The sequence below is a fragment of the Puma concolor genome, chromosome A3, assembly GCF_028749965.1.
Source record: "Puma concolor isolate L17-30 chromosome A3, mPumCon1.1.hap2, whole genome shotgun sequence".
In the NCBI taxonomy this organism is placed as follows: domain Eukaryota; kingdom Metazoa; phylum Chordata; class Mammalia; order Carnivora; family Felidae; genus Puma; species Puma concolor.
This window is the reverse complement of record NC_141669.1, coordinates 94,907,917-94,935,193: the sequence shown is the minus strand read 5'-3', so window position 1 is coordinate 94,935,193 and position 27,277 is coordinate 94,907,917. Positions and strand designations below refer to the sequence as shown.

The 27,277-nt window shown below is 37.4% G+C and overlaps 1 protein-coding gene across 2 annotated transcripts in view; it reads left to right on the top strand.

Moving 5' to 3' along the window:
- Positions 1-27,277, top strand: part of XRN2 (5'-3' exoribonuclease 2) — a 78,669-nt gene that overhangs the window by 9,263 nt on the left and 42,129 nt on the right. The window contains exons 2-19 of one of the 2 annotated variants that reach the window (XM_086701559.1): positions 4,697-4,824; positions 4,907-5,018; positions 7,421-7,532; positions 9,550-9,608; positions 9,685-9,774; positions 10,689-10,761; positions 10,890-10,940; positions 11,400-11,557; positions 12,571-12,645; positions 12,732-12,865; positions 12,961-13,018; positions 13,102-13,209; positions 17,556-17,600; positions 19,222-19,353; positions 22,638-22,756; positions 24,836-24,971; positions 26,785-26,892; positions 26,986-27,075. In XM_086701559.1, the coding sequence (XP_086557685.1) occupies positions 4,697-4,824; positions 4,907-5,018; positions 7,421-7,532; positions 9,550-9,608; positions 9,685-9,774; positions 10,689-10,761; positions 10,890-10,940; positions 11,400-11,557; positions 12,571-12,645; positions 12,732-12,865; positions 12,961-13,018; positions 13,102-13,209; positions 17,556-17,600; positions 19,222-19,353; positions 22,638-22,756; positions 24,836-24,971; positions 26,785-26,892; positions 26,986-27,075 (1,788 nt within the window). The remainder of the gene's footprint in view (positions 1-4,696; positions 4,825-4,906; positions 5,019-7,420; positions 7,533-9,549; positions 9,609-9,684; positions 9,775-10,688; positions 10,762-10,889; positions 10,941-11,399; positions 11,558-12,570; positions 12,646-12,731; positions 12,866-12,960; positions 13,019-13,101; positions 13,210-17,555; positions 17,601-19,221; positions 19,354-22,637; positions 22,757-24,835; positions 24,972-26,784; positions 26,893-26,985; positions 27,076-27,277) is intronic. The other variant, XM_086701560.1, reaches the window with a different exon arrangement.

Here is a 27,277-nt window from a genome sequence, read left to right as displayed (position 1 = left end):
TTTCCACAGTGGCTATACCAATTTGCATTCTCACTAACAGTACACAAGGTTCCTTTTTCTCCACATCCTCACCAGCACTTGTTTATCTCTTGTGTTGTTGGTTTTAGTCATTCTGACTGGTATGAAATGATATCTCATTGTGATTTTGATTTGCATTTCTCTGATAATTAGTGGTGTCGAGCATCTTTTCACATGTCTGTTGGCCGTTTGTATTCTTTCTTTGGAAAATGTCTATTCAGGTCCTCTGCCTATTTTTAAATTGGACTATTTGGGTTTTTTTGGTGCTGAGTTGCATAAGTTCTTCATATATTTTGGATATTAATCCCTTATAGGATGTATCACTTGTAAATGTCTTCAATAAAGTAGGTTGCCTTTTTGTTTTGTTGATGGTTTGCTTCACTGTGCAGGCACTTCGGTATAGTCCCAGTAGTTTTTTGTTTTTAAATGTTTATTATTTATTTATTTTGAGAAAGAGATAGTGAGCAGGGGAGGTGCAGAGGAGAGGGATTCATTCATTGGTCTGTTCTATTGATTTTTTAGTTTTTATTTCACTTATTCCAGCTGTAATCTTTATTCCTTTCTTGCATTGGGTTTGGAAAGCTTCATGTATTTTGATGCTCTGTTATTAGTTGCACACTTTTTTTTTTTAATTTTTATTAGTTTGAAAGAGAGCATGTGCAGAGTGTGTGCAAGTGGGGGAGAGGCAGAGAGAGAAGAAGAGAGAGAATCCCAAGCAGGTCCATGCTGTCAGTGCCCCACGAGGGACTTGATCTCACAAACCAGGAGATCATGATCTGAGCCAAAATCTAGAGTTGGGCACTTAACCCACTGACCCACTCAGGCACCCCTATACGTGTATGTTTTTAATTATTACATTTTCTTGATGGATTGACCATCTTATCACCATAAAATAGCACTATTTCTGGTAACTTCTTTTGTTTTAAAGTTTATTTTGTCTGATAACTAGTATAACAACCATTCTAGTTTTCTTGTGGTTGCTGTTGCATGGTATCTTTCCCCATCCATTGACTTTCACTTTTTCACAAACTGAGATCATGAACTGACCTGAAACCAAGAGTCAGATGCTTAACCATCTGAGCCATCCAGGCAATGCCCAGCTACCCCCAACCCCCGCCCAGTAGTTTAATTTTGCTTTTGTTGCCCTTTGCCTGAGGAGACATATCTAAAAAACTGTTTTTGCTACCAATGTCAAAGAATTACTGCCAGTGTATGGTTTCAGATCTCACATTTAGGTCCTTAATCCATTTTGAGTTTATTTTTGTGTGAGGTGTAAGAAAGTGGTCCAATTTCATTTTTTGCATGTAGCTGCCAGTTTTCCTAACAACATTTGTTGAAGAGACTGTCTTTTATGAATTGTATATTCTTGCCTTCTTTGTCATATATTAATTGACTGTATATGCATAGGTTTATTTCTGGACTCTCTTCTGTTCCACTGATTTATATGTCTTTTTGTGACAGTACCATATTGTTTTGATTACTATCACTTTGTAAGTATATCTTGAAATCTGGGATTGTGATACCTGAAGCTTTCTTAGTCTATCTCAAAATTGCTTTGGCTATTTGGGATCTTCTGTGATTCCTATCTAGCTCTGTAAAAAATGTTGGCATTTTGACAGGGATTGCATTAAATCTGTAGATTGCTTTGGATGGTGTGGACATTTTAACATTATTGGCATACTCCTCTCAAGTTCTACAAACATATTTATGATAGCTATTTTAAAATCTTTTCTATTAAATATGACATGTGGACACTTTCACAGGCAGTTTTTGCTGCCTGCCTTTTTGCTGGTGTATGGCTCATACTTGGTCTATTTTTCTACATGCCTAGTAATTTTTTGCTGCAAACAGGACATTTTAGATAATATAGCACTTTCTAGGTACTGGTGCCTCCTCCCTTCCCCATGCCAGGGCTTGTTGTGTGTTCCTTGTTTATTTACTAGCTAGCTTATTGTAGTGAGCTATGTTTCTTTCTCATGGCATTATGCATCTAATATTGCTCTTTGGGGAGGTGCAGTTTGGGGCACGCCCATAACCACCCTGAGCTGACCGTGGTACAGGTAGGGCTCTCTCCCATCTATCTGATCACACCCAACAGTTAAACTTTACTAATTATGGCCCATTACTCTGTCAGTTTCAGCAGTGCCCTGGGTCATAAATTTCTCTACAAACTAATGCAGTCACACTGGATCCTTCCAGGGATTAGTTTTTGAGATTAAATTGGGTATTTGTCTCAGCCATCTTATTCCCTGGTTCTCTCCTGCAAACTAGCTGGTTTGGGAAATCTAACTAGTGGAGTCTAAAACTCAGTTCCGTAGTTTGGTATTTGACTTCAACAGTGGGAACTTTCAATACAGGGGAATCTAAGGCATAATTCACGATTTTTCTGATGTTGCTGTTAAATGCTATGCAGGCTTAAACAAAAATACATCTACTTAACTATGACTAACAGTAGTGGTTTCTGCCTCACATTTGAGGAGCCAGAAAGCCTTGTAAGGTTGGTATAAAAATTTTTTTGACGGGTTTACGTGAAAGCTTATGGAATGTATTTTTATACAGACTCACTATTTGTGTATTTGTATCATCTTTACTTTTTAAAGTATCTTTATCTTGATTCCTTGACATTTTTATCAAATATAGGATAATTTATCAACTTCCTGTTTAGAATGTATATACTCCTTTCTCCATGAAGTGGAGGAGGAGTGGGCATCCTGCTAGGCACAACTGCCTAGACTGCCAGCCCTCTGGGTGGGTATGCCCCTTGTTCCTCCAGGGACCCACTGATCAGCCAGGGTACTGCACTGCCCTTCCTCTCAAGCACCCATCTTGCCTGGTCCTTGTGGAGCCTGAGTGTAAGCGAGGGGGTAGTGAAGGGTCTGAGTGAGCCTCCTGGCTGTTACTGCTGCTGGTGCTGATGGATCATCTAGAGACTATCCCTTGAGCTCCTCTCTGGGCTTGGAGCCCCTTGTGTTCTCCCACTTCTTGGCAAGAGAGCCTCCCTGCATTTTTCAGGCTGTCCACCCTGAACAATACTAATAATTAGTCTGTTTTATACCTTTCTATAAATGGTACTATATATATATTCTTCTGAAGCTTGGTGTTTTTGGTTTTGTTTTTTGTCTGTTTTTGGCCCAGCAATATACTTGTGACCATCCTGCCCTATTTTTTGAATCTCACTTGTGTCTGGCATTTAGTATATGGACATCTACATAATCCATTCTGTGGGCTCTTTTTTCCCCCTAATTAAGTTGACCTTTCATTTTTATTTCTTTTTTTTTAATAGTTTTGAGATGTAATTTATATACCATAAAGTTTACCTATTTAAAGTGTACAGTCCAGTGGTTTGGTTTATATACAGAATTGTGTAACAGTCAACATTATCTATTTTAGAACATTTGTATCACTCTCCAAAGAAATGCTGTCCCCATTTGCATTCATTTCCTATCTCCCTCAACCTTGCCCCACCCTCAGATTGAAACTCCTCTATTTCTGTCTCTATAGATTTATCTATTCTGGATTTTTCATATAAATGGAATCTTCTGTGGTCTTTTGTGACTGACTGACTTCCACTTAGCAGAATGTTTTTGAGGTTCATCCATGATGTAGCATGTACATGATGGGCTTTTAAGTTCACGGCTTTTTGCTATTACAAATGATGTTTTATGTGTGTTACGGAACTTTTTAAAAAATGATTTTATTAACAGTGATTTCCTATGATCTCATTTTTATCATTTGCTGAAACTGTTAGAAAAAAAACAAAGGTAGTATTAATTACAAAGATACAATTGAGTGCCTCCAGGAGTGAGTAAGATGTAGTGCTTATCTTTTTAAGAACTCACAGTGTAGTTGAGTTAGAATGCCTAATTGTAAAACCATGGAAGTACTACAAGTGAATAAGCAAAATTCTGAGGAAATACAGAAAGAGGAGCAGTTTTCTGAGAGATCTGTCCAAAGAGTTATAAAGTAAGTGACATTCGATCGCAGTCTAGACCGTGGAAAATTAATAAGGTTTCAGGAAGTGGGTGTTGGTATGGAGGCAGAAGGAGAAGCAGTGTGCAGAGGCACTAAGGGATGCATGAGGGTTTTCCAGGGACTTAGAGATAGGGTTGGTCTGAATGGTACTTTGGTAGGACAGAAAGCTAATAAGAGTCCAGGCTCATTGGTCTGTACTTGGGAATCATTGAAAACCTCAGGCAAGATGAAGATGCAGCCACATTCGTACTTTAGAATGAAGACTCTGACCGCTTGTGGGGTTGCCTGGAGATAGGAGAGTCTAAGGGTGAAGCAGTCCATATGAAGGCCATTCAGATCTTTGAGGTGAGTGATGCAGTGACAGCCATGGCAGTGGGGCTGAGAGGAAATGAAGTGGAGAGGCATCTTTTGGGTTAAATTGACAGGACTTTCTGATAATGGGTGGGAAGGGAAGAGAATTCTAAGATGACTCCCAGGGTTTCTCACTTGGACACTTGAATGATTTGAGAGTTTGATAGCTGTCCATTTTCCACAGACAAAATACCCGCTTCAATTTGCTTTAAGGAGTAAAATAACATCTTACAACGTAAAGATGACTTAAAGTGTTTTGTTTCCAATTCAGAGGTGAAACATGGGTTCATACTGAGCCTAGGATGTGTTAATTTTACACTTGAACAATCAAACTACTGTTATCACTTCCTCATAGCCAAAAGAATGCAATGGTGTCAAGATTCCTGTTGATGCCAGTAAACCAAATCCAAATGATGTGGAGTTTGATAATCTCTATTTGGATATGAATGGAATCATCCATCCCTGTACTCATCCTGAAGACAAGTACGTAACCCATTTTTGTCACTGGTACTAAAAGTTACAGAGGAGTACTGTATTAAATGACACCGTCTGCTTGTCCTTCTAGGCCAGCCCCGAAAAATGAGGATGAAATGATGGTTGCGATTTTTGAGTACATTGACAGGCTTTTCAATATTGTGAGACCAAGACGACTTCTTTATATGGCAATAGATGGAGTGGTAAGTTCACCTAGAATCCTGTTTTTGTTTTTGCTGGGTTTTGAGTGTGTAGAAGGAAAGTCAGCTAAATAACAGTAAAGGTTGACTGTGGTGAATTTGAGACAGCCTGATCGTTCTGTCAGTGTTTTGTGCCAGATTGTGAGATGCTGGGGATTAGTGGTGACTGCCCTTGCTTTTGAAGGACTTACCACTAACAGGACAGAGATAAATGAGCAAGGTTACTTACTTGTGGGCTTTAGGTACTAGATAACACCTGCAGGGTGCTGAGGGAAGAGGAAATCAGTGCTACTAAGGGAATTAGGAAAGAGGAGTAATTTTTGTCTCCTCCCCTTCCTTTTCCTTTTCCTTTTCCTTTTCCTTTTCCTTTTCCTTTTCCTTTTCCTTTTCCTTTTCCTTTTTAAATTTATTTTGAGGGAGAGGTAGAGGGAGAGAAAGAGAGAATCCTAAGCAGGTTCCACACTTGGTGCAGAACCCAAATCTCACAGCCATGAGATCATGACCTGAGCTGAAATCAAGAGTCTGATGCTTAACCGACTGAGCCACCCAGGTGCTCCACTTTTGTCCCATTTCTTGAAGCATAAAGAATAACAGGTGGGGAGGGGAGTGGAATTGCTGGAATAGATGGGAAGAAAGAAGGCCTTCCAGATTTCTCAAAGCCATGCCTTTAATCACACTGACAAATTTGGGAAATCATAGGTGTTTTAGATCAGAAAGGGAAATAGAGCAATGACTTGAGAAGGCCTTACTTCAGGAATTTGGGTTTTATCTTATAGGCAGTGAGCAGTCATCAGAATGCTTTAAGAGGGCAGTAACTTACTTACTGACCTAGGATGATAAACCAGCTAGCTTAGCTTCTAAATGACCAGCACACTGTATATCAGAGTTCAAGGAAAATTAAAGTAAATTATAACCCTAAAATTTATTTAGCTTTATACAAATAGACCTCTTTCTTTTAGATTTAGTAATCCTAGTAGATAATAGAATGATTTTGAAAATCTAGAAAACTTGGGGTACAAGAAGATGAACTTTTTCTGTAAGGTTCTTTTTATTCAATGAAAAATCTTAGCTACTTGATAACTTATTAAGTTTCTGTTAAAGTGCAATAAAGAATAGAGGAGATAAGAATATCTTATTTGGATCATATTCTGACTCACATTGGTGAAATTTCTTGAAGAAAATCTGTCAGTTTACATCCAGTGTATCCTTAACTGCTAGGTCAAGTATAAACTATGTGCATATCTGTATGAGTGTCTGTATGTCTGTCTGCCTGTTTGTTCACTCGTGTCTATAACATGGGTTTGTTTAAATATAAATGTAGATCAAAGAACTTGGTACTTACATTAGATTAGGTGTAGGAAAGGGAACTATTTGAAGAGAATTTAATAGTTTTAATACAAAATAGAACTATTTTGTAGAAAAGGGAACTATTTAAAGAGAATTTAAAATAATTTATTTTATGTAGACAGGATACTCAAGAGTTCCTTCCAACCCCAAAATGAAGTTCAGGAATTTAAAAACTTTAGAGTCCAGTTCACTTCATTCAAACTTACACAGTGATTTTAAATTACATTTGGTAAGAGTGATTTAAAAGTATTTCCTGTTAAAACCTTGTTCCCTCTCTACCTGCTTTGTAGAGACGGAGTGGTAATCATTCCTACCTTATTGTGGGAAATACAAAATAGAAGTGCCTTGGGGCGCCTGGGTGGCTCAGTCGGTTACATGTCCGACTTCGGCTCAGGTCATTATCTCGCGGTCCGTGAGTTCGAACCCCGCGTCGGGCTCTGTGCTGACAGCTCAGAGCCTGGAGCCTGTTTCAGATTCTGTGTCTCCCTCTCTCTCTGACCCTCCCCTGTTCGTGCTGTGTCTCTCTCTGTCTCAAAAATAAATAAATGTTAAAAAAAAAAATTAAAAAAAAAATAGAAGTGCCTTGAGGTCCTACAGATTAAGAAGTAGTTTTCTGTTGCTTTCATGGGGCATGGTGAATCCCATGTGGAGACCATCCTTCCTTTTAGGCAGGCATGGATGTAAGGTCTTCCCAGTCCTCTATGTACTAGTAACTACTCATCACATGCTGGCTGGGTCTTTGAATAAAGTGAGCTGCTGTTCTTGGGTGCCTTGAAGGACTATAACCCAGTGGAAGTGGCATTGGGTTGTGGGCTCTGCAGTATTAAGTGGCTTCTTAGGATGTTTGTTTGACATGTCACTCACCTGACTGAGGTCAGCTTTTAGGATCTTGGTCCAAAATTTAAGTTCTTAGGAGTTATCTGTCATGAAAGGATAATGTATATTACTTTTCCATTTTAGTATACTATTTTTATAAGGACAACTGATTGAAAATAATGTACAGATTTAGTTGGACATATTTCAAATAGCATCAAGTGACTATGAAATAATGTTTTCAGGCACCACGTGCTAAAATGAACCAGCAGCGTTCCAGGAGGTTCAGAGCATCAAAAGAAGGAATGGAAGCAGCAGTGGAGAAGCAGCGAGTCAGGGAAGAAATACTGTCAAAAGGTAAAGAATATGCATCTCGAAGTTGGATTTCTTATGAAATATATATAGAATGGGGAGGATGTGTGAACTTTCCCTCGGAACAGGAATGATTTTAATTTAATTAGGATCCAGAATATCCACGGAAGATTTATGTTCACTGTCAAAAATAGTTAATGGACTCTGTCACTCCCACTAACAAACTTTTCTTTTCCAAACTCTGTAGTAAAAGGGAAACTTGGGAATAAAAAGGAAGGAATTCTGGTAGGGAAAGGAGATGGTCAATCCCTTTCAAGGTGAGCACAGCTCTTCAGCTAACTTTTATGTATCTGTAGAGGAGAGATACGTTAAGAGTGCTTCTTATTTGTTTTTTCTATGCGGGCTGGTAGAAAGCTACAGTTTTGTATACATTTTCCTCAAATCAATCTTGGTAGCTTGCTTATTGCTTCTTTTTGGAACTCAGAGGTCTGTGAGAGGAGGCCCAGGATGATGTGATCCATATTTACAGGCTTTCACGCTTCAGTATAGGTGGATGCAACAGGCATTGAGGCAGTGAAGTACCCAGGGTTCCCTTGATTTGGGGGAGGTTTGGGGGGTGATTTTTGTAGTTCCTCTAGAGCCTTGGAATTCCTAGTGGGTACATAAGGGAGAGAAGTGGGTACTAATGGGTAGAAGTTGCCACAGTCTTGGAGGGGAGGAAGGTCAGGGAGTCCTGATACTTAGTGGGACTGGTTCTCTACTGAGACACTTACCTGTGAGTTCGGTGTGGCTTTAGCAGGATGATTTGTTTGGTGTTTTGTTAGGTAAGGCAATCTGATAGACCAAGAAAGCTATGATTCATTGGGTGAGGATAGTGTACTTTGCCAGTGAAAAAGGATACGCTAGTATGGTCAGCTCAGGCCTGCAATTATGATACATTTTCTGTTTGAATTTGCTAGACGTGTGCAGCTGCATAGTAACTATAGCTGCAGCTTGTGATTACTATGCTAAAACGTGTTTGTATTTATGAAAGATAGTCTTTGATTTTAAATTTTTTTTTTCAACGTTTATTTATTTTTTTGGGACAGAGAGAGACAGAGCATGAACGGGGGAGGGGCAGAGAGAGAGGGAGACACAGAATCGGAAACAGGCTCCAGGCTCTGAGCCATCATTCCAGAGCCTGACGCGGGGCTCGAACTCCCGGACCGCGAGATCGTGACCTGGCTGAAGTCGGACGCTTAACCGACTGCGCCACCCAGGCGCCCCAGTCTTTGATTTTAAAGATGTCTTCTTTCTTGAAGATGTTTTGAAATATATTTGTCTTGAAAAAAGTAATACGACAAATAGGACTTTTATTTTTTTTTTTAATTTTTTTTTTTTCCAACGTTTTTATTTATTTTTGGGACAGAGAGAGACAGAGCATGAACGGGGGAGGGGCAGAGAGAGAGGGAGACACAGAATCGGAAACAGGCTCCAGGCTCTGAGCCATCAGCCCAGAGCCCGACGCGGGGCTCGAACTCACGGACCGCGAGATCGTGACCTGGCTGAAGTCGGACGCTTAACCGACTGCGCCACCCAGGCGCCCCACAAATAGGACTTTTATATCCCAAGTGATAATTTTATGTCTTATCATATAAAGCTGTAATAAACTCAGCACTTTAATTTTGTTTTTCTAAGGTGCCTTTATCTCAGGAATTATCGTCAAAATGAGAACTCCTAACCTGTGTGTGTTTGTGGTGTGTGTGTGTGTGTGTGTGTGTGTGTGTGTGTGTGTGTGTTCTGCTGTTGAGGGCATCATGAAGAATACCATAATTTTCATATTTCTATATTATAGTATCTTTTTGTATACCGTATATTGTTTGATGGTCATGTTAAATGTTGTATTAAATTTGTAGGGATGAATCTTACTTTCTTCCCAAAATGGGGAACATTTATTCCTCAGGTGACAACACTTCCCTTTCTTTTGTATTTGAACTGGTTGTTTTTCTTGTTCTGGTTTAATACTGGGTAATTTACCTCACTTTTTATGGGGAGAACAAAACATTGCCTCTTTTTTCTCTAGGTGGCTTTCTTCCTCCAGAAGAAATAAAAGAAAGATTTGACAGCAACTGTATTACACCAGTAAGTAGTCTCATACTTTGCCAGCTATTGCTAACTCTTAAATGGTAGGTTAATTTATTTCCTTCTATCATTTTAGGGAACTGAGTTCATGGACAATCTTGCTAAATGCCTTCGCTATTACATAGCTGATCGTTTAAATAATGACCCTGGGTGGAAAAACTTGACAGTAAGTTTCACATTTTGGTACTTGAGAAAGATAAGAGTGATCATTTTAGGCTGTACTTTGATTTGACTGATACTGTCTCCCCCCCACCCCCCGTAAAATGCTGTTGACTGTCGGAGGAAAGAGAAGCTTCCAGGGTTATTAGAGATGGGGTACCCTGCATGGTCCAGTTTTAGACTGCTGAATTTTCTCTCAATGCCAATTTTGTCCTCTTACCATCACTGTGAAGCTTTAAAATGGAACCTGTGATAGGTAGATAGATAGATAGGTAGGTAGGTAGGTAGGTAGGTAGGTAGGTAGGTAGGTAGGTAGATAGATAGATAGATAGATAGATAGATAGATAGATAGATGTGTGTGTGTGTGTATATATATATATATATATATATATATACAGGAAAGCAATTTTTAAGTTAAAATTTCTGTTGTTATAAATTGAAATGCAGCAAGATTAAAGTTATGGGACTGCCTTTAAAGAAGAGCTGTGTTCTCCTAAGTGTTTAAGTAAAATTTAAATGAAGAACTTTTATGTAATTTTAAGTACAAAGATGGTTTCACTATAAACTAGACATAGTAAATTATATTTAATGGGTATCTTTTATTGATTACTCCCAGGGCTTATATACTTTGTGGCTGTATCCTTGGGTAGCAGTGAGAATACTAGAAACTTGTAAGCTGATCAATTCTTCCTTAGCTAAATTTGACCAAAACATTTCATTTTTCTAGTCCATGTAATAAGTTTACCAATGAAACAGTTTTGGTTTAACAGTTTAACACACACACACACATTATGAAAATTTCCCAGTTAATGACACTATCTTAGTAGAATTATCCCAATTTATTTTAAGGTATTCAATTTTGATTTTTTTGTGCTAGAAAATTGGGGATGAACTGAAAGTGTTAAAAACTGTTTCTTATAGGTTATTTTATCTGATGCTAGTGCTCCTGGTGAAGGAGAACACAAAATCATGGATTATATTAGACGACAAAGAGGTAAAACTTCCTTATAAATATTTTGTTATATGTTCTATTAAAAAGATAAGCCACTGTATAGAAAATATATTCCTGTGGTATAAAATACATTTATAAAAATATAATACATCTTTCTCCCCCCTCTTTAGCCCAGCCTAACCATGACCCAAACACTCATCATTGCTTATGTGGAGCAGATGGTAAGTTTATTCTTTGGGTTTGATTCTCTTCGATTAAAGCAAAACAAGCTGATGGGTTTGTGTGTAGTAATGGATTATTCATGATTGCCTGGAAATTCTAAAATGCCTTGCTTATTTTATGTTTGAGAAGGAACTGGTATTGTTTAATCTGTGATTAATGTTTATTTATATATTTTTCAATCTTTTGATACTGCTGCACATGCTATTCAAATGGAAGGTTTCCCCAAGTGTTGACTCTTGAATGGTAGTCCACATTCTGTGCCCATGTGTCTGGAGGACAACTTGTTAGCTGAGAACTACTAAGAAGTTTTGGCTTTTTGGCTTTGCCACTTCTATTTATGTGTTTGGGCTTTTCTTTGTGTTGGTGTCTTCTGTCATGGTGGTGTCCTCTATCGTTGTTTGTGGTAGGGTCTTCTCGAAGTGCTTACTGTTCAGTGTTTTGTCATTGTTGATTGATAGCTGATCTCATTATGCTCGGCCTTGCTACACACGAACCCAACTTTACCATCATTAGAGAAGAATTCAAACCAAACAAACCCAAACCATGTGGTCTTTGTAATCAGTTTGGACATGAGGTCAAGGACTGTGAAGGTTTGCCAAGAGAAAAGAAGGGAAAGGTAAGAACTTTGAGATGGTAGTTCTGTCATTTAAAATTTTTCTGTTTTATTTTTTGTTGTAATAAAGTCTATGTATCATAAAATATACTATTTTAACCATTTTTAAGTTTACAGTTCAATGGCATTAAGTATATTCAGGTTGCTTCATTTTTAAAATGGATAAAAAAAAAGACTTTAAAGAGCACCGACTAGTTGATTCAGTTTTTACCTACTTGCTCTGTTACCCCTCACAGAAATGTATCTTTCGGAACTCATTAAAGGAAACGTGGTTTGAAAAGCATGCATGCATTCATTCTTTCTACTCTCTCCGTTTTTTCTAACATAGCTTATTATATCTACACGAGTCTTAGGTCTCCTAGTTAATAACGCTTCTTGTACATGATTTGTTTGTAGAAGTATTTGTTTCAGATGGTTATTTTTCTTAAAAAGAAGTATAAATCAAATATATTAATCTTGATACTTTTAAGTTACCCCTAGTTCCTACATATTTTGGGTTCACTTGATTATACTCAGTCCCCTTTGAATGGATTTTTATCTGATTTAAGAATATGGTGCCTCTTTAACAGACATGCTGAGTGAAAAAAGGAGGTAAAAAATATACTGTATATTCACAGAGGAGGGTCTAGAGGCATATACCTTGAAATGTTAATATTGGCTGGCTCTAGGTCGGGGTTGATAAGCTACAGCCCTCCAGATTTGACAAATGATCTAAGAATGGTATTTACATTTTTAAAGAGTTGTAAAAAGAAAAACATGAAAGAATATGCAACAGAGACCATATGTGTGTCCTGTAGGCTAAAATGTTTACTATCTGGTCTTTTGCAAAAGCGTTTGCTGATCCCTGGTCTAGGTGTGATTGGGATTATGGATAATTTTTTAAGATGGTTTGGTGAGTTCCATTTTTTTTAATACTTGTAAAATTTCTCTTTAGAGAAAGTCACAATATTTATTGAGTTGGGAAAAATGAGAAGGTTTAGAGTATACTTGTTTAATCTTGATTCACTTTCCTGCAGCATGATGAACTTGCAGATAGTCTTCCTTGTGCAGAAGGAGAATTTATCTTCCTTCGTCTTAATGTTCTTCGTGAGGTATGTAGCAGTAAACACTGGGATCGGTGCTCTGAAGCAGGGTGGCTTTTGATAGCTTTAATGGCAGCATTTCTTTCTCGTTGTAGTATTTGGAAAGAGAGCTCACCATGGCCAGCCTACCATTCACATTTGATGTCGAGAGGAGCATTGATGACTGGGTCTTCATGTGCTTCTTTGTGGGAAATGACTTCCTTCCTCACCTGCCATCATTAGAAATTAGGTATGTGTGTTTAAGTTTTCACACTAGTGTTTTAGCCGTCTTGCCTTTACAGTGCACACTGGTCCTAATGCGTAATGTTTGTTTCCTGGTGGCAGGGAAGGTGCAATTGACCGTTTGGTTAACATATACAAAAATGTGGTACACAAAACTGGGGTAAGTTCACTCTTGAATAATTTCAAAACAGAAGTATTTGCTTTTATAAGAAGATCATTTTACATGTATTTTATCACTTACAGGGTTACCTTACAGAAAGTGGTTATGTCAATCTGCAAAGAGTACAGATGATCATGTTAGCAGTTGGTGAAGTTGAGGATAGCATTTTTAAAAAGAGAAAAGATGATGAGGTAAAGTGTTTCTATTGCAGTAGCTAAATTGCTCCTGTCTCTAATAGGCTATGATGATCCTGTGATTGTACTTTTAACCTCTTTGAGTGCGTTCTTATATTATTATAGTGTATCAAACACCAACATAATCATGAGTGGTCAGTGCTTTATTTTATAAAGGTTGTGATGCTTGCTGTGTGGAACTATGTATTGTACACTGTGTGAGTTGCATTGTAATTTTTTCTCTCTTCATGATCTTAAGATATAAATCTAAACACCTGTCTGATCAGTAGGCTATGAAATGAGGATGCCAACACTAGAAGAATGCTGGGATTGAACTTGTGGCTGCCATGTTTTATAGGAAATATTTATGCCCTGGAAGACAGGTTAAGACCAAGGAACTTTGTACTCTGGTAGTAGAGTGTAGGGAATCAGGGTTGGACTGCATCAGCCAAGGCAGAAGCACTTGGAAGCACTTGGAAATTGATTACATGTGATAGGGTAAATGCTTAGGTGAGAGTCTGGGTTTCTGGCTCAGGCAGTTGGGAGATTCCTGGTGCCATTCACTGAGAATAGCAAGCACTTGGGGTAGAGCAGGTTAGGGTGGGGACAAGATGGAAATTGAATTGATTTTGGAGATACTAAGTTTGAGAGGCCATAGGATACTGGAGAGGAAAAAGTCCATGAAGCAATTAGATGGATTTGTGTAAAGCTCAGGGCAGAAGTCTTCTGAAAGGAGATTGGAGAACTATTAGCAGGTGGGGGGTACTTCAAGCTATGGGTGTGAACTTGAAGTCCCTGGGAGCCTGTGTGGAGTGAAAGTGCCTCCAACAGAAACCTTGAGAAACATGGACATTTAAGGAGGGGGAGGGACCAGTTCTAGAGAGAGGGGAGGAAATCCCTAAAGAGAAGAGAAGCCATTTGTGTTGTCTGAGGTGTCCAAGCAAGATGGACAGGCCCCTCACTAAGGAATCTACTCCTGAAATCATTGTTGCACTATATGCTAACTAATTTGGATGTAAATTTTAAAAAGTTGAAAATAAAACAAGTTAATTAAAAAAAAAAAAAAAAAAGATGGACAGGCCCCTAGTCTGTGGCCAGGGGTTTGGAGGCCCTCGGAGTCAGTGAGGAGGAAGGGCAGCAGCCTGAAGGCAGAGGGGCTTGGAGGATGGTTGTGGGGGAGGGTTAAGGGGGGCAAGGCAAACAGTGGGTAAAATGAGCAGATAATAGCTTCTTAGAGAATGAAGGAAGTCCTTTCAGATCTTAAGCGAATTCATAGGCCTATTTTGAGCAAATAGCAATATAGTAATACTGCTACGTTGCTTTGTGACCTCCTGTCAGATTCAAACATGTCATTATATCTGACAATATTTTATTCAACTTTCTTTACTGTAGCTGGTGATCTCTTTCTTAGAACTTTGGGTACCATTTTATGTAGCAAAGTGAGTGGACTGTAAGCATTCCTTCCGAAGCCTTTGGTACTTGGTAATCCACTGTGGTGGCAAGAAATTTTCACATGTAAGGTTCAAATAACAGAACTAACTTTGGGATATCGAATGTCTACCAGAATAGCCATTTTTAATTAAATCATCAACAATTACAGTGGCTCCACTTGACCCACTTCCATTTACGCTTAAGAAAAAAAACGTATGTACGGTGTACTACTTGATATAAAAACTTTTATTAGAACAGCGCTCTTACATGGCTTTAGCAGACTTTGTACTAATAAATATTGGTGATATTTGGCATTAGAGCAGGATTATGGGATTTGATAGATACCAAAATACTTAATATGGTTTCCAACTGGACTAGCAGAGAGGGTATTTTACAGCTTTGGATCTTTTTTGGTGTTCCTTGACATCATACAGTGTTCATCAGCAAGGTTGGTCTTTGGGGGAAATTTATGAACCCTCAGAAATTCAATGTAAAAGTATCCAGGTATATGTTTTTTCCTGGAAAGTGTGTCTGTGGCTTTTGACTGATTTCCAGAGGAGTTCATAGCACAAAATAGATGGTAGAAAAGTGATGCATCAATATTTGTTACTAAAATTGAGCAGTTGAAAGTGATGCTTTTTATTTTATAAGCTTTTATGTTTGTCTTATCTCACAAATGCTCATTTATTCAGCAAATATTTATTAAGTATTTATCATGTGCCAGATAGTATTCTGAGTGTCATTGATATAACAAAAAAAATACAAAAAAGCTGACAAAAATTCCTGATCTTATGGAGCTTACATTCTTCCAGAAGTGGACAATAAGCACAAAAACTAAGTAAAGTATGTAATATGTTAGTGATGAGTGCCATGAAGAAAATTAAAGCAGGTGAGAAAATATCTGGGAAGGTGGATATGAGGTCATTGCAGTTCTAGAAAAGGTGATTAGAGAAGGCCTCACTGACAGATGACTTTGAATAAAGACCTTAAGAATGTGAAGAAGTAAACTATACAGGTGTTTGTAAGAAGAGCATTTCAAGCCGGGGGGAATAGGCTGTGCAGAGGCTGTAGGGAGTGTACCTAGGATGTTGACAGAACAGTAAGGACCCAGTATGTCAAGAGCAGAGGAAACAAGAGGGAAGTGACAGGAGAAGAGATCAGAACAATGATTCAGGGCCCATTCTGGGAAGATCCTGTAGGTCATTATGAGGACTTAGCTTTCATTCTACATCAGTGGAGGGCTTTGAGTATAGAAGTAACAAGATCTGGCACATGTGAAAGGATTGATCACTCTAGCTGCTGTATTGAGACTATATGGAAGTAGTGAGCCTAGGTAGGAGGCTCTTTTGCAGCAATCCAAGGGAGCCAGCATGGTGGCAGTGGAGATGATAAGAGGTAGTTGAAATTTGAATATGTTTTGATGGTAGAGCCACTGGATTGGCTGATGTTAGGCTGAGAGAAGCAAAGTTATAAAGAATGACTCCAAGGCATTTTTGTCTGAGCAGTTGAAAAATGGTCTGAGTAACTGATAAAAAAGACTAGGAGGTGGTGGAGAGGTCCTGGTTGGAGACTCATCACCATTTACATGGTGTTTAAAGCCCTGAGACCAGATGACTATTCTCATGAGAGTAGAAAAGTCCAAGTATTAGGCACAGAGGAACACTAACATTAGAGGTTGGGGAGTCAAGGAGCAAAGGCATGCAGCAAGAGTGAAAGAGGAGAACCAGGTGAGTGTAGTGGCTGGGAACCCAAGTGAAGAGCATGATTCAAGATGGAGAGTCATGGTCAGATGTGGACTGAAAACTGACTAGTGAATTTTACAGTCTGTAGCTCATTGGTGCCCTAGATAAGAGACATTTCATTAAAGATGGAGAGGAAATCTTGTTTAAAGAAGTTGGTGCGTTTCATATCTTCGGAGGTTTTAAGGTAGTCATTCACCATATATCCAACATTCAGCTTCTCTTTTGACAGAAAGTACAAATTAAAGATCTTATTTAAGGATGTTATTTTACAGTTGGCATTACTGATCTGGAAGAGCAGAGAAGTGCAGGTAGTAAGGTGGCGGTCAGTACAGTAATTCTAGCCCCTGTTTTGGGCTGTCATAGGACCTCAGTTGACATTCCAGTGCCTTGATTCTCACAGAATCTTGGGCATGGGAGGAATGCTGGGGCCAGGGAGGCCTTTGAATGGCCAAACAGTTAGTGGGAAACAAGATCAACCCCAAATCCTGTTTAATTGAAACCGTGACTACATTTTGAAAATGAGCGGAGGGGAAGAATCCATGCAGAGTGGACCCTTTCTTGTGGATTAAATTGGCTCAGAATGAGCAGGGCAGACATCTGAATTTCCTTCCTTTCTTTCATTAGATTGACTTCTTAGAACCTGGTGTGTGGGGCAGGGGGGTGATGTTTGTATAGAGCCCCACTTCTCTCTTTACCCACTCTGTGCCATGCATGCTACAGAATTAGGAACTGTCAAGCCCTTTTTAGGTAACACAAGCTCATTATTAAATTGTCAGTTTGTTTTTAAATGGACATCTTGGTTATTAACTGTATACAGCTAAAACTTAGAATTATTTGTTTTCTTACTTACTTGCATCTTCTCCATATTGACAGCCTATTTGCTCCAGGGTGAAACCAAGAGTCTTTGTCATGACTTGTATTCTTTCCTGAAATGATGTCAAAAGCTTAAGTGAAAAAAATTAAGAGGAACAAATTATATCTAAACTCCATTTAGAATGATCTGTGTCCGTCAAAGGTTCTGATAAACAGCACTTTGAACATATGGTCCATTGCCTAGTTTAATTATATATGTCTAGGTTTCTGGGGTCTTCCTTTAAGACTTAAATTGTTTCCCAAATCATTCCTGGTAATGTTTAACTCTGACATTTTTGTGTAATTATTTGACAGAATATGTGGATTTTATACTTTTAGGACAGTTTTAGAAGACGACAGAAAGAAAAAAGAAAGAGAATGAAGGTGAGTTTTAATTAATTTCGTAAGATGGGCAATAGCCTAAGTTTACAGTTTGGGAGAAAGATGTTCATTGCAGTTGCTTTATTTCTTCTCTGATAGGAGTTGGTTAGGGACATAATGTCTACCCAGCTGCTGTCTTGCCTAGAGAAAGAATGCTGGTGTTTTTTCTAAGCTCTGGAGTCTGAAAGGATGCACTTGATGGGCATGGGGCACTTAGCTATTTGAATTTTTTTGTCATTATCAGGTATTGTTTCTGTAATAAAAGCAGTCAACCCTTTATATCCTCTTAAAAGTTACTGCATTCTGTCTACATCTGTTAGGTTAATCTTCCTGAAACTGTTGTTTCTCTGCTTGGAAATGACCCGTGATTTTTGTAGTTCCCTCAGAACCCACTTCTGTCTCAGTCTGGCATGCAGAATGTACTCTGATCCGGTCTGATTGTAGCCGCCCAGCTTTTCCCTCCTGTCTTCTGAATGTATCACGTCCCTCCTGACTCAGAGCATTGCCTGCACTTGCTAGCTCCGAGTGGATTTCTGACTTCACGACTCCCTCACATCTTAGCTTTTCCACCAGGGCCTCTCTTAAGGCCTCCACCCTCATCCAGGATTAGCAGTCCTTTCTCTGAACTCTGCTGCTTTTGCTTGTGATATTTGTTTTCTTACTTCTTGCATAATGCTCTGTAGTTACTTCTTTAGTTCTTATTTTTCTTCCTTCTTTACTAGATTTTAAACTCATGGAGTTTAAGGACTGCCTTTTATTATTATTACTATTATTATATTTTTTAAGTTTATTTTTATTTATTTTGAGAGAGAGATAGAGAGCAAGTCGGGGAGAAGCAGAGAGAGAAGGACACAATCCCACAATCTGTGCTGACAGCGTAGAGCCTGATGCGGGGCTTGAACCCACGAACTGTGAGATCATAACCTGAGCTGAGATCAAGAATCAGATGCTTAACCGACCGAGCCACCCAGGCACCCCATTTATTTTTATATTTTATTAGAAGTAAGCAAGTTGGGGACTCTGGAAGGGAGAAAAGTAGAGTTCCTTATTGTTACAGGTATGTTCAAAACCACTAGATTCAGAGGGGCATATTTGATTTCTACCTTATGTATTGCTATTTTCTTTCAGTCAGTACCTGTGTAACAAGTGTGTTGTATCACTCAGCCACAACTGTCACTAATTACAGCTCTAATTGGAAGTGAAGAGTTAAATTCTAGCTAGGTGAAGGGTAAATAAAAATGGTTTTTCCTAAGTATAGATTAAACTCTTGACTTGTTTTTTTAACCTTAATAGTTCTATTATTTTCATGTGCCTGAAATTGTTTCTTGAATGCGTTTTGAAATTGTCAGGAATCATAGAGTAGCTTAATGAGACATGAGTAGATTCTGTGTATCAGAACAATGTATTATGTACTTTTAAAACAGTTATTAAATGTTACAGGATATTGTTTACAGGGTGAGTTACCATCAGATCAAATTGTGCTAGCAGTTTGTAAATGCTAACAGAAATCCAGTTCCTCCTTTAAGAGCTTACAGTGAGAATCCTGTTCCATTGCCTTCTTTTCTTCCTGTTATCTGTGTTGTGATGTAATTTTAATTTCTACATTTGTTTCCACTTATGTTAGAGAGATCAACCAGCTTTCTCTCCTGGTGGAATATTAACCCCACATGCCTTGGGTTCAAGAAATTCACCAGGTTCTCAAGTAGCCAGTAATCCAAGACAAGCAGCCTATGAAATGAGGATGCAGAATAACTCTGTAAGTGACTTACTTTCATGTGGCATTGAAAAGTGGTGACCATCAGAGGTCTCTTGCAGTTGTGTGTGAATTTTGTTACTCAGCCTGGAGTTGTTTTGTAGTTTTCTCAATTTCTTTTGCCTTGAGATATTTTTAACTTTGCTGAATCCATGATTATCAATATGTAAATATCTAAATAACATGAAAGAAAAGAAAATGCATGCAAATATAGATAGCTAAGAGGCTGTAGGGTTTCTGTAATGCAACCAAAGGTACTGGGTGCTAGAAGCTTGAAGGGGACAAGAGAGAAAAATGGTTTTCCCCTTTCTTTCCAGGGATCAGTTATGGACATTTTACAGACTAATCCCAGTCTGTCAAAAATAAGCACTTCTCACTGCCCAAACCCTTACCCTCCAACTCAAGAATGGAATAGATTTGAATATATATCTTAAGGTAGCTCTCGCTATCCAAATTCTGGTTGCTCTGTACTTAGAAACTCGGGAACTGAATGGATTTGCCACCTTCAGTCCTTCCTTGTTTAAACTTGGTGATCCAAACTGAAGAAGCAGATCATCTCAGCCAGCAAGGCTGTACTCTGTCCAGTAGCTTCCTGTTGTTCGGTGGCAACACTGAGCACAGAGCACATGACAGGGCAGCAGCAGGGGTGAGGGAACAGACCACGAATTGAAGGACAGCAAATAATCAAAACGATTGCTTATTTCAGGTTGGTAGGCATAAGAGAGAAAATGTGTACTATAGAGAGAGGAAATATGTTTTGTAAGGCTTGAGATCTAGTGTAAATTTTTGTTATATATTCAAGGAAATTGTATAAGTTTTGATATTTAAGTTTCATTATTCTGTTATCCTATTTATGCTCAAATCCTTTATTACAGGGCAGTCCTATTTGTGGAATCTTTGCCATACTAGGAGACTGATTTATATTCTCGCCAGTTTCCATTTTGAAGTTTTAGAACCTTAGATTTGGAATTTGGGAACTGTGATTTTGCATCTCCTGAGAGAAGCAGCCTGGGTTTCTGTTCTGTTTTTTGTTCTGTTTGATTTTTGTGTTCTTGTCTTATTCCTTTCACCATTAACAGTGGGATATGCGATGAGGCACTTGAATAGAACAGAAAAGTCTGATGTCCATCATTTAATAGTGACTGCCTTCTCCACAGAGTGGAACTAAGTGACTTGTATTGTCAGACACCATGTTGATGATACAGTGCTTTTTTTCTTAATCCCAGGGAGTATGGCAGAGTTAAACTTGGCCAGCTGTGATTGCTTTGAGAGAGATTCCAGTATCATACTAAAGCTCCACAGGACTAGACCCACCATTGATTAATAATGTCTGCCATGGGAGTAGGAATAGGGAGATTGGTGATTAGGTTGCTTATTTGATCCTATCTTAATTCCCCTTGACACAGTTATTTCTGTTGGAGTCTTGGCGTAGAGGGTTTTTCATCTAGAATGTTATAAATTTAAGGAAATCACAAGGCTGAATTACCAGTTCATTTAAAGGTTGCCTTTTGAGTTACAGAGTTTGTGCTTTTTTTTTTTTTTAAAGCTGTTGGACATGTCCAGTATTGAGTAGTGTCTACTTGATGGTCAACGTTGTTAATGTTTTACTAGCTGGCTTCTGTTTCCTCATAAATCTGTGTTTTTAAGTTTTGCGTTCTGAAAAGTATGGTTTGACTATATCTGCAGCCATTTGATAAAATTTGATTGCAAAAAAGAGTTTTTTAAAAAGGAATTTGAATAAATTGGTATAAATCTGGTATGTTCACGAAAGACTATTTTTGTTGGTAGAGAGAGAACAAAAAAAGAGCAGTAGAGATTTGGTATTAAAGAACAAGCTACTTCTTTTTGTTTTCTGTTGCAGTTGTATTTGTTATCTAAAGAGTTTTCTGTTTGGTTTTTTTTTTTTTTTTATCTTGTTTGTCAGTTTGGGAAAGTTTGCTTTTTATCCAACTTCTTTGTACTTAGATGATTGCTATGAATATCATCTCATAATTTAATCCAAATGGATTTAGTGTTGGGTTTGAAAAATAAAAGTGATGACTTCTTGAAAGGTGACCCACCTTACGCCATGTAGGCAGCCTGTGTTGTTGATCTTTCATACGTATCGTTCATATCATTTTCCTTTAATCCTCGCAATAACCTCCAAAGAGAACATTATCCCATTTCAGGTTGAGGCTAACAGAGGTAAATTGTCTAAGGCTGTATAACCTATAAAGGTTGGACTTGGTATTTCAAACTCAGATCTGTCTGACTGAAAATACCCATCTCAGTTTCAAGTACAACCGCACCTTCCTGAATTTATTTTTATAGTTTTGTGTGTTTTTTTTAACGTATTGGCCATATAGTATCATGAAAAAAATGGAAATTATACATTTTTAAAAGAAAGTTATAAGCTCTGCTTTGTTGTAACTTTTTTTGACCTATGGTGTAAACTACATTCATAAAGTAATTTAAAAATAATTCAGTTTACTCACAACATTTAATATACTCTGTATAACAGAAGAAAAACCTTATCATTAAAACCTTTTCTGCCACTTGTGTTTTTGGTCATAACATGAAAAACTAAAGTTGCAGGAAATTTTAATTTTTTAATGAAATACTGAAATACTTTAGAGTGTTCACTGTGTTTCCTGAGTTAGTTACAAAGGGAAGATAATACTGAATTTAAAGTGGTATCTAAGTCTTTGAAATACTAAATCTGCATTTTTCTAAGTTACTGATAGATTTTTACTTGTACATTGAATTTTAAAACATTATCAATAATTTTATCACTTACCTGGCAGAGTGTCTTTAAACTGTTGATTTCCTGATGGTTGCGTGAGGTTGAGCACTTACCATTTAACTTCGTTGTCTCCAACATTGATTATATTGTATATTATTAATTTATGTATTTATATTTTCCCCCTCCCAACTTTGCTATTTGTTTGGTATAAAGTGGTTGTGAATTCATAATGTGAGGAACCACCAAAGAAAAAATAATCAAGCCCTATAATTTTTAAAAATTTATAAGATTAAATTCTTTTTTCTTCTGAAATAATTTTTATTCTGATAATGTTCAGATTCTTTTGAGTTTAAGCATAGGAAGCTTGAAACTATATTATTCTTTTTTGAAGAAGTGGCGTAGGCCAAGATCAGTCTTTGTATTTTCTAAATATGTTTACCATATCTATTTAATAGCTTTAAAAAATGTATTATCATGAAGCATGATTGTAACAGCAGTTGGATGTAACTTCTTGTGTGAAATGAATAATTAAATCCTTTCTGTGTAATGTTATAATTGTTTGCAGAGTCCTTCAGTGTCTCCTAATACAAGTTTCACTTCTGATGGCTCCCCATCTCCGATAGGAGGAATTAAGCGAAAAGCAGAAGACAGTGACAGTGAACCTGAGCCAGAGGATAATGTCAGGTGAAACCATTTTTTGGTAACACTTTGTTATCAAATTGCTGAAATAGATGCTGTCTAATTAATGCTATTTAGCTTAGAGCAGCATTGCCTTCAGATGCTTGCCTGTGATCTTTTTATCCACCAGTAATTAATGTGGAGGGTTAGAATAGTCAGTAAATTCCAGTGAGATGTGTAAGCTATAGCTGTTAAACCTAAGTATCTAGATTAGTATGCGTGCAGGTTTTTGTCCTCCAAGCCACTTTTCCCTCTGAGACCAGGCACTAGATCGGCTAGACATGAGGTGTTTAGCTCTGACTATGTGATCTGAATGTTACTGTTTTGAGATTAAATCTTCAGGCTGCTTAACACAGAAAGTTCAGTTACATTTGGATACTTAATATAGTTTGCTTTAATCTCAGTTGGAAAGTTTCTTCCTCAAATGAAATATGCAAAAGAGATAAACATGTATATTTTTTAAAACCACAGACTTGGATCTGTACAATTACATTTCATGACAGGGAAGTTTCCCTTTAGCTGTATACTTGAAATTTGTAATGAGAAATTTTGATTCTTTATCCAGAGATTTGAGATCATTATGTAAGATTAACAGCCTCTCATGTAATTAAATCCGTATTTGAACCCTGTGTTCCAAGTGCAAAAGGCCAACAATCTGAATAATTTTAACTAATTAAGAATTTAGCAAAATGATATATTTCAAAGTTAAACAATAGTGGTCCACAACTCATGCTTCTTTTATAGGACGTGGATGGTATGTTTGCATTTATGATGAGAAACTTCTCAAGTGTCATATATGGTTCTGTATTTTCCTAACGTCCTTTGATGTCAGATTCTGAGATCTTTGGTGACTTGTGATTGAACATTTACCTGATCCTCTGTTTCTGCAACTCTGGATTTTCCTCTTAGAGTATGTTTTCTGTTTTATTGTGTAGCCATCTTGATCGATACCAGCTTAATAGTTAACTTGATTTATTAGTACTTTATTGTGTAATCCCGGTGCTGAGAATAGTCAAGGTAGAAATGCTTCTATTAAGAAATGCTTGGGACCCTTAACATGTATTTCATTAATATTTTCTGTAAAACAATTACAGTCTGCATCATAGAGGATATTTCTCCTAAGTGATGTCCTGTGAATCCTTGGGGCAGGTGGGAGGAAATTAAAATTGATGTGGTATATTCTGGAACATGACTGCAATTTGTAAGATGTGGCACATGGTATAAAATAGCCCTTAAATGAGAATCATCTTGATGTTCTTGATCTGTCTTGTTTTGTTTTTTTAGTGTTCTTTGGCTTCTTTGTGTTCTTCGATAAAATGTTTAAATCTTTCAGAGAATGAAAAATGAGTATTTAAAAATATATATATACTTTTGAGTGAAAAACGTATAGTTCACGTGTATTGTCAGTGACAAATGAGAATTTAGTGAATTAGAAGTGAACCTACTTCTAAGTTTTACCAGAACATGCATATATGTGTTTATGTGTCCTTCCCTTAAGCCAACAGCTCTTAGCTGAAAGAAGAATAAGGCCCACGGATGGGGAAAGTAGATATAAACATAATTTTCTGCCTGGTTCCTAGATTATCTTATAAACCATTTTTACCTTTTAAAAAATTACACATGTAACTTTTTTTTTTTTTTTAAGTAATTTGATTGGCTTCCTTTATTTAGTTTAAATGTATTTTACAAACGGAGGACCTTGAAATATCTTCAGTATTTGAATCTTAAAATGTAGTTTTAGAATTGGTCCACAATCAAAAAACATGTAAAACAGTATTAACATTTGAGCAAACAAATACTCAGTATCTACTTTAATAAATAGTTATTCTTTTTCCAAAATGTTGCTAATTGTCTTACTAGAATCATCATTTGGGTTTTTGATGTTTATCTCTTAAGTTGATAGTAAGTCCTGTGTAAATGGGCTTTTAGAAGTGATTAAATAATTAAATGAAGCTGTGTTAGCATTACTGCTTAACTCATTAACATTTCACCTGGATATTAAATATAAAATGGTTTGGGTGATAAATCAGTGAACAATTACTGAAAGTATTCATTCCACATGAACCGGCTTTGCCTGGATTTTAGGCTATGGGAAGCTGGTTGGAAACAGCGGTACTACAAGAACAAATTTGATGTTGATGCAGCTGATGAGAAATTCCGTCGTAAAGTTGTACAGTCTTACGTTGAGGGGCTCTGCTGGGTTCTTCGATATTATTACCAGGTACAGAGAATATTTTCCTCTAAATCTACCTAATCATTTAAGGAGGATAGTAATTTCTATAATAATGTGTATTATTGAGCTGTGTTATGAAATTAAATCCAGACTCATTTTTTTAAAAGCTTCTTGTTCAGAAATTCATTACCTTAAATAATATTTGTTTGTAAACCCTTTGAAGCTTCTCAAGTGTTAATATATAAACAAAGATAATTTTTGTTTTGCTTATTAAAGATTTCGGCGTCAAGTAGTATGGTTGAGTGTACTTTGTCTTTAACGTGATTAAAGTATAATGGTTTTTTAATTGGAAATTAAAAATAACTAAGTAATTAATAGACAGTCACTAAATGACTGAACAAAGGACAAAGCCTAGAAAATACTAGTAAGAATTTGAAAGACATTTGAATGATACCATTTCCTCCGTGTAATGTAGTGATGTTACATGAAATGCATGATAATTGGAGTAATCTGTATCTGACTTTAAGCTTTTGATAATTGAGATGTCAGAGTGTGAGAGATTAGGTAGACATAGAGGGGATTGTAACACTAGTAGTTAATACCTGGTTTCGTTCTTGGAGAGCAAAACAAGTTAGGTTTGGTGTGATCTGAGAAAAGATGGAGTTTGTCATTAAGTGGAAAGTGTAATTTGGATGCATTAAGTTAGGTTGTAAAATACTGCAAATTCATGTTTTACTTTCGTCCTCAAGATTTTAATTCCCTAGGCATAGAATCAAAACATATTAGGAGGACTTTTCTATCAGTAAAACTTACTGTTTTCTTTTTGATAGGTTTACCTAAATATTTTTATAGTAAAGAGAAAGTTGTCACAATGAAAATGTAATAGGGAATTGTAAAATGAAACTTTTGTTGGCAGTTTTACTCAGTCACTGTTTCAGTGATGTGCCTTACCATCTATGTGCTATAGGTAAGTGCCAGCTACCACCACTCTTCATTCTGTTTGGTGATGGCAGCTGTAGAATTGGAAAGAAATACCTCCAAGCACATTTTAAGGATAAAAATCTTCACCAAATTTGTTTGTAAATATAAAGTTTGGTGTTAACTACTAATTATTAAAAATGCTTTGCAGTAGTTTGTGGGGTTTTTTTGTTTTTTGTTTTTTTGTTTTTTTTCTGGCGGGGGGTGCCTGGGTGCCTCAGTCAGTTAAGTGTCTGACTCTTGATCTTAGCTCAGGTCATGATCTCATGGTTCGTGAGATTGAGTCCCTCATCAGGCTCTGTGCTGATAGTGCGGAGCTTGCTTGGGATTCTCTCTTCTCTCCCTGCCCCTCCCCAGCTCGTGTGCATGCACACGTGCTCTCTCTCAAATAAACTTTAAAAAGAAAAAAAGATTTTTATTTTTAGAGAAAGCACAAGGGGGGAAGGGGCCAGAGGGAGGGAGGAGGGGAAAGAAAGAGTGTGTGGTGGGGAGTAGATCTTAAGTAGGCTCCACACTCAGCTTGGAGCCCCATGTGGAGCTCAATCCCAGGACCCTGGGATCATCACCTGAGTCAGAATCAAGTGTCAGATGCTCAACCAACTGAACCACCCACGCACCCCATGCAGTAGTTTCTAAATCAAGGAGCCATTGATATAAAGTAAAAGTTCAGTTAATCAAAACAACTTTTAGGACTTATAGGAAAAAATTAATATATGGAATGTGCACTGGAAGTCGTGTTTTACAAATAGAATATTATAGGTTAATAATACTCTAAGTTTTGTTTGCTTTACTGTGTCCATACTGAACATAGGTTTTTGAGTTTGGGTTTTTTTTTTGTTTTTTGTTTTTTTGTTTTTGTTTTGTTTTTTGGTGATGATTCTAGGGCTGTGCTTCCTGGAAATGGTATTATCCATTCCATTATGCACCATTTGCTTCAGACTTTGAAGGAATTGCAGACATGCCATCTGATTTTGAGAAGGGCACTAAACCGGTAAGCCTAGTTATTTAGAGTCATAAAATTCATAGAATTTTGGCTTAGATAAAAATTGTGTATTTTATCTTAAACTTTTTTTCTTTCTTGCAGTTTAAACCACTGGAACAACTTATGGGAGTTTTTCCAGCTGCAAGTGGTAACTTTCTACCTCCATCATGGCGGAAGCTCATGAGTGATCCCGTAAGTGTCTTCGTACTGAGTTCTCTATACTTTTCACCTTTTTATTTTCTACTTTCCTTGGTCATCAGAACCCTTACCCAGCAAATAAAATTAATTTGTGTTGGGGAGAAATTCTTTTTTTTTAATGTGTATTTTTATTTTTGAGAGCAAGCACACGTGAGTGGGGGAGGGACAGAGAGAGAGGGGAACAAAGGATCTGAAG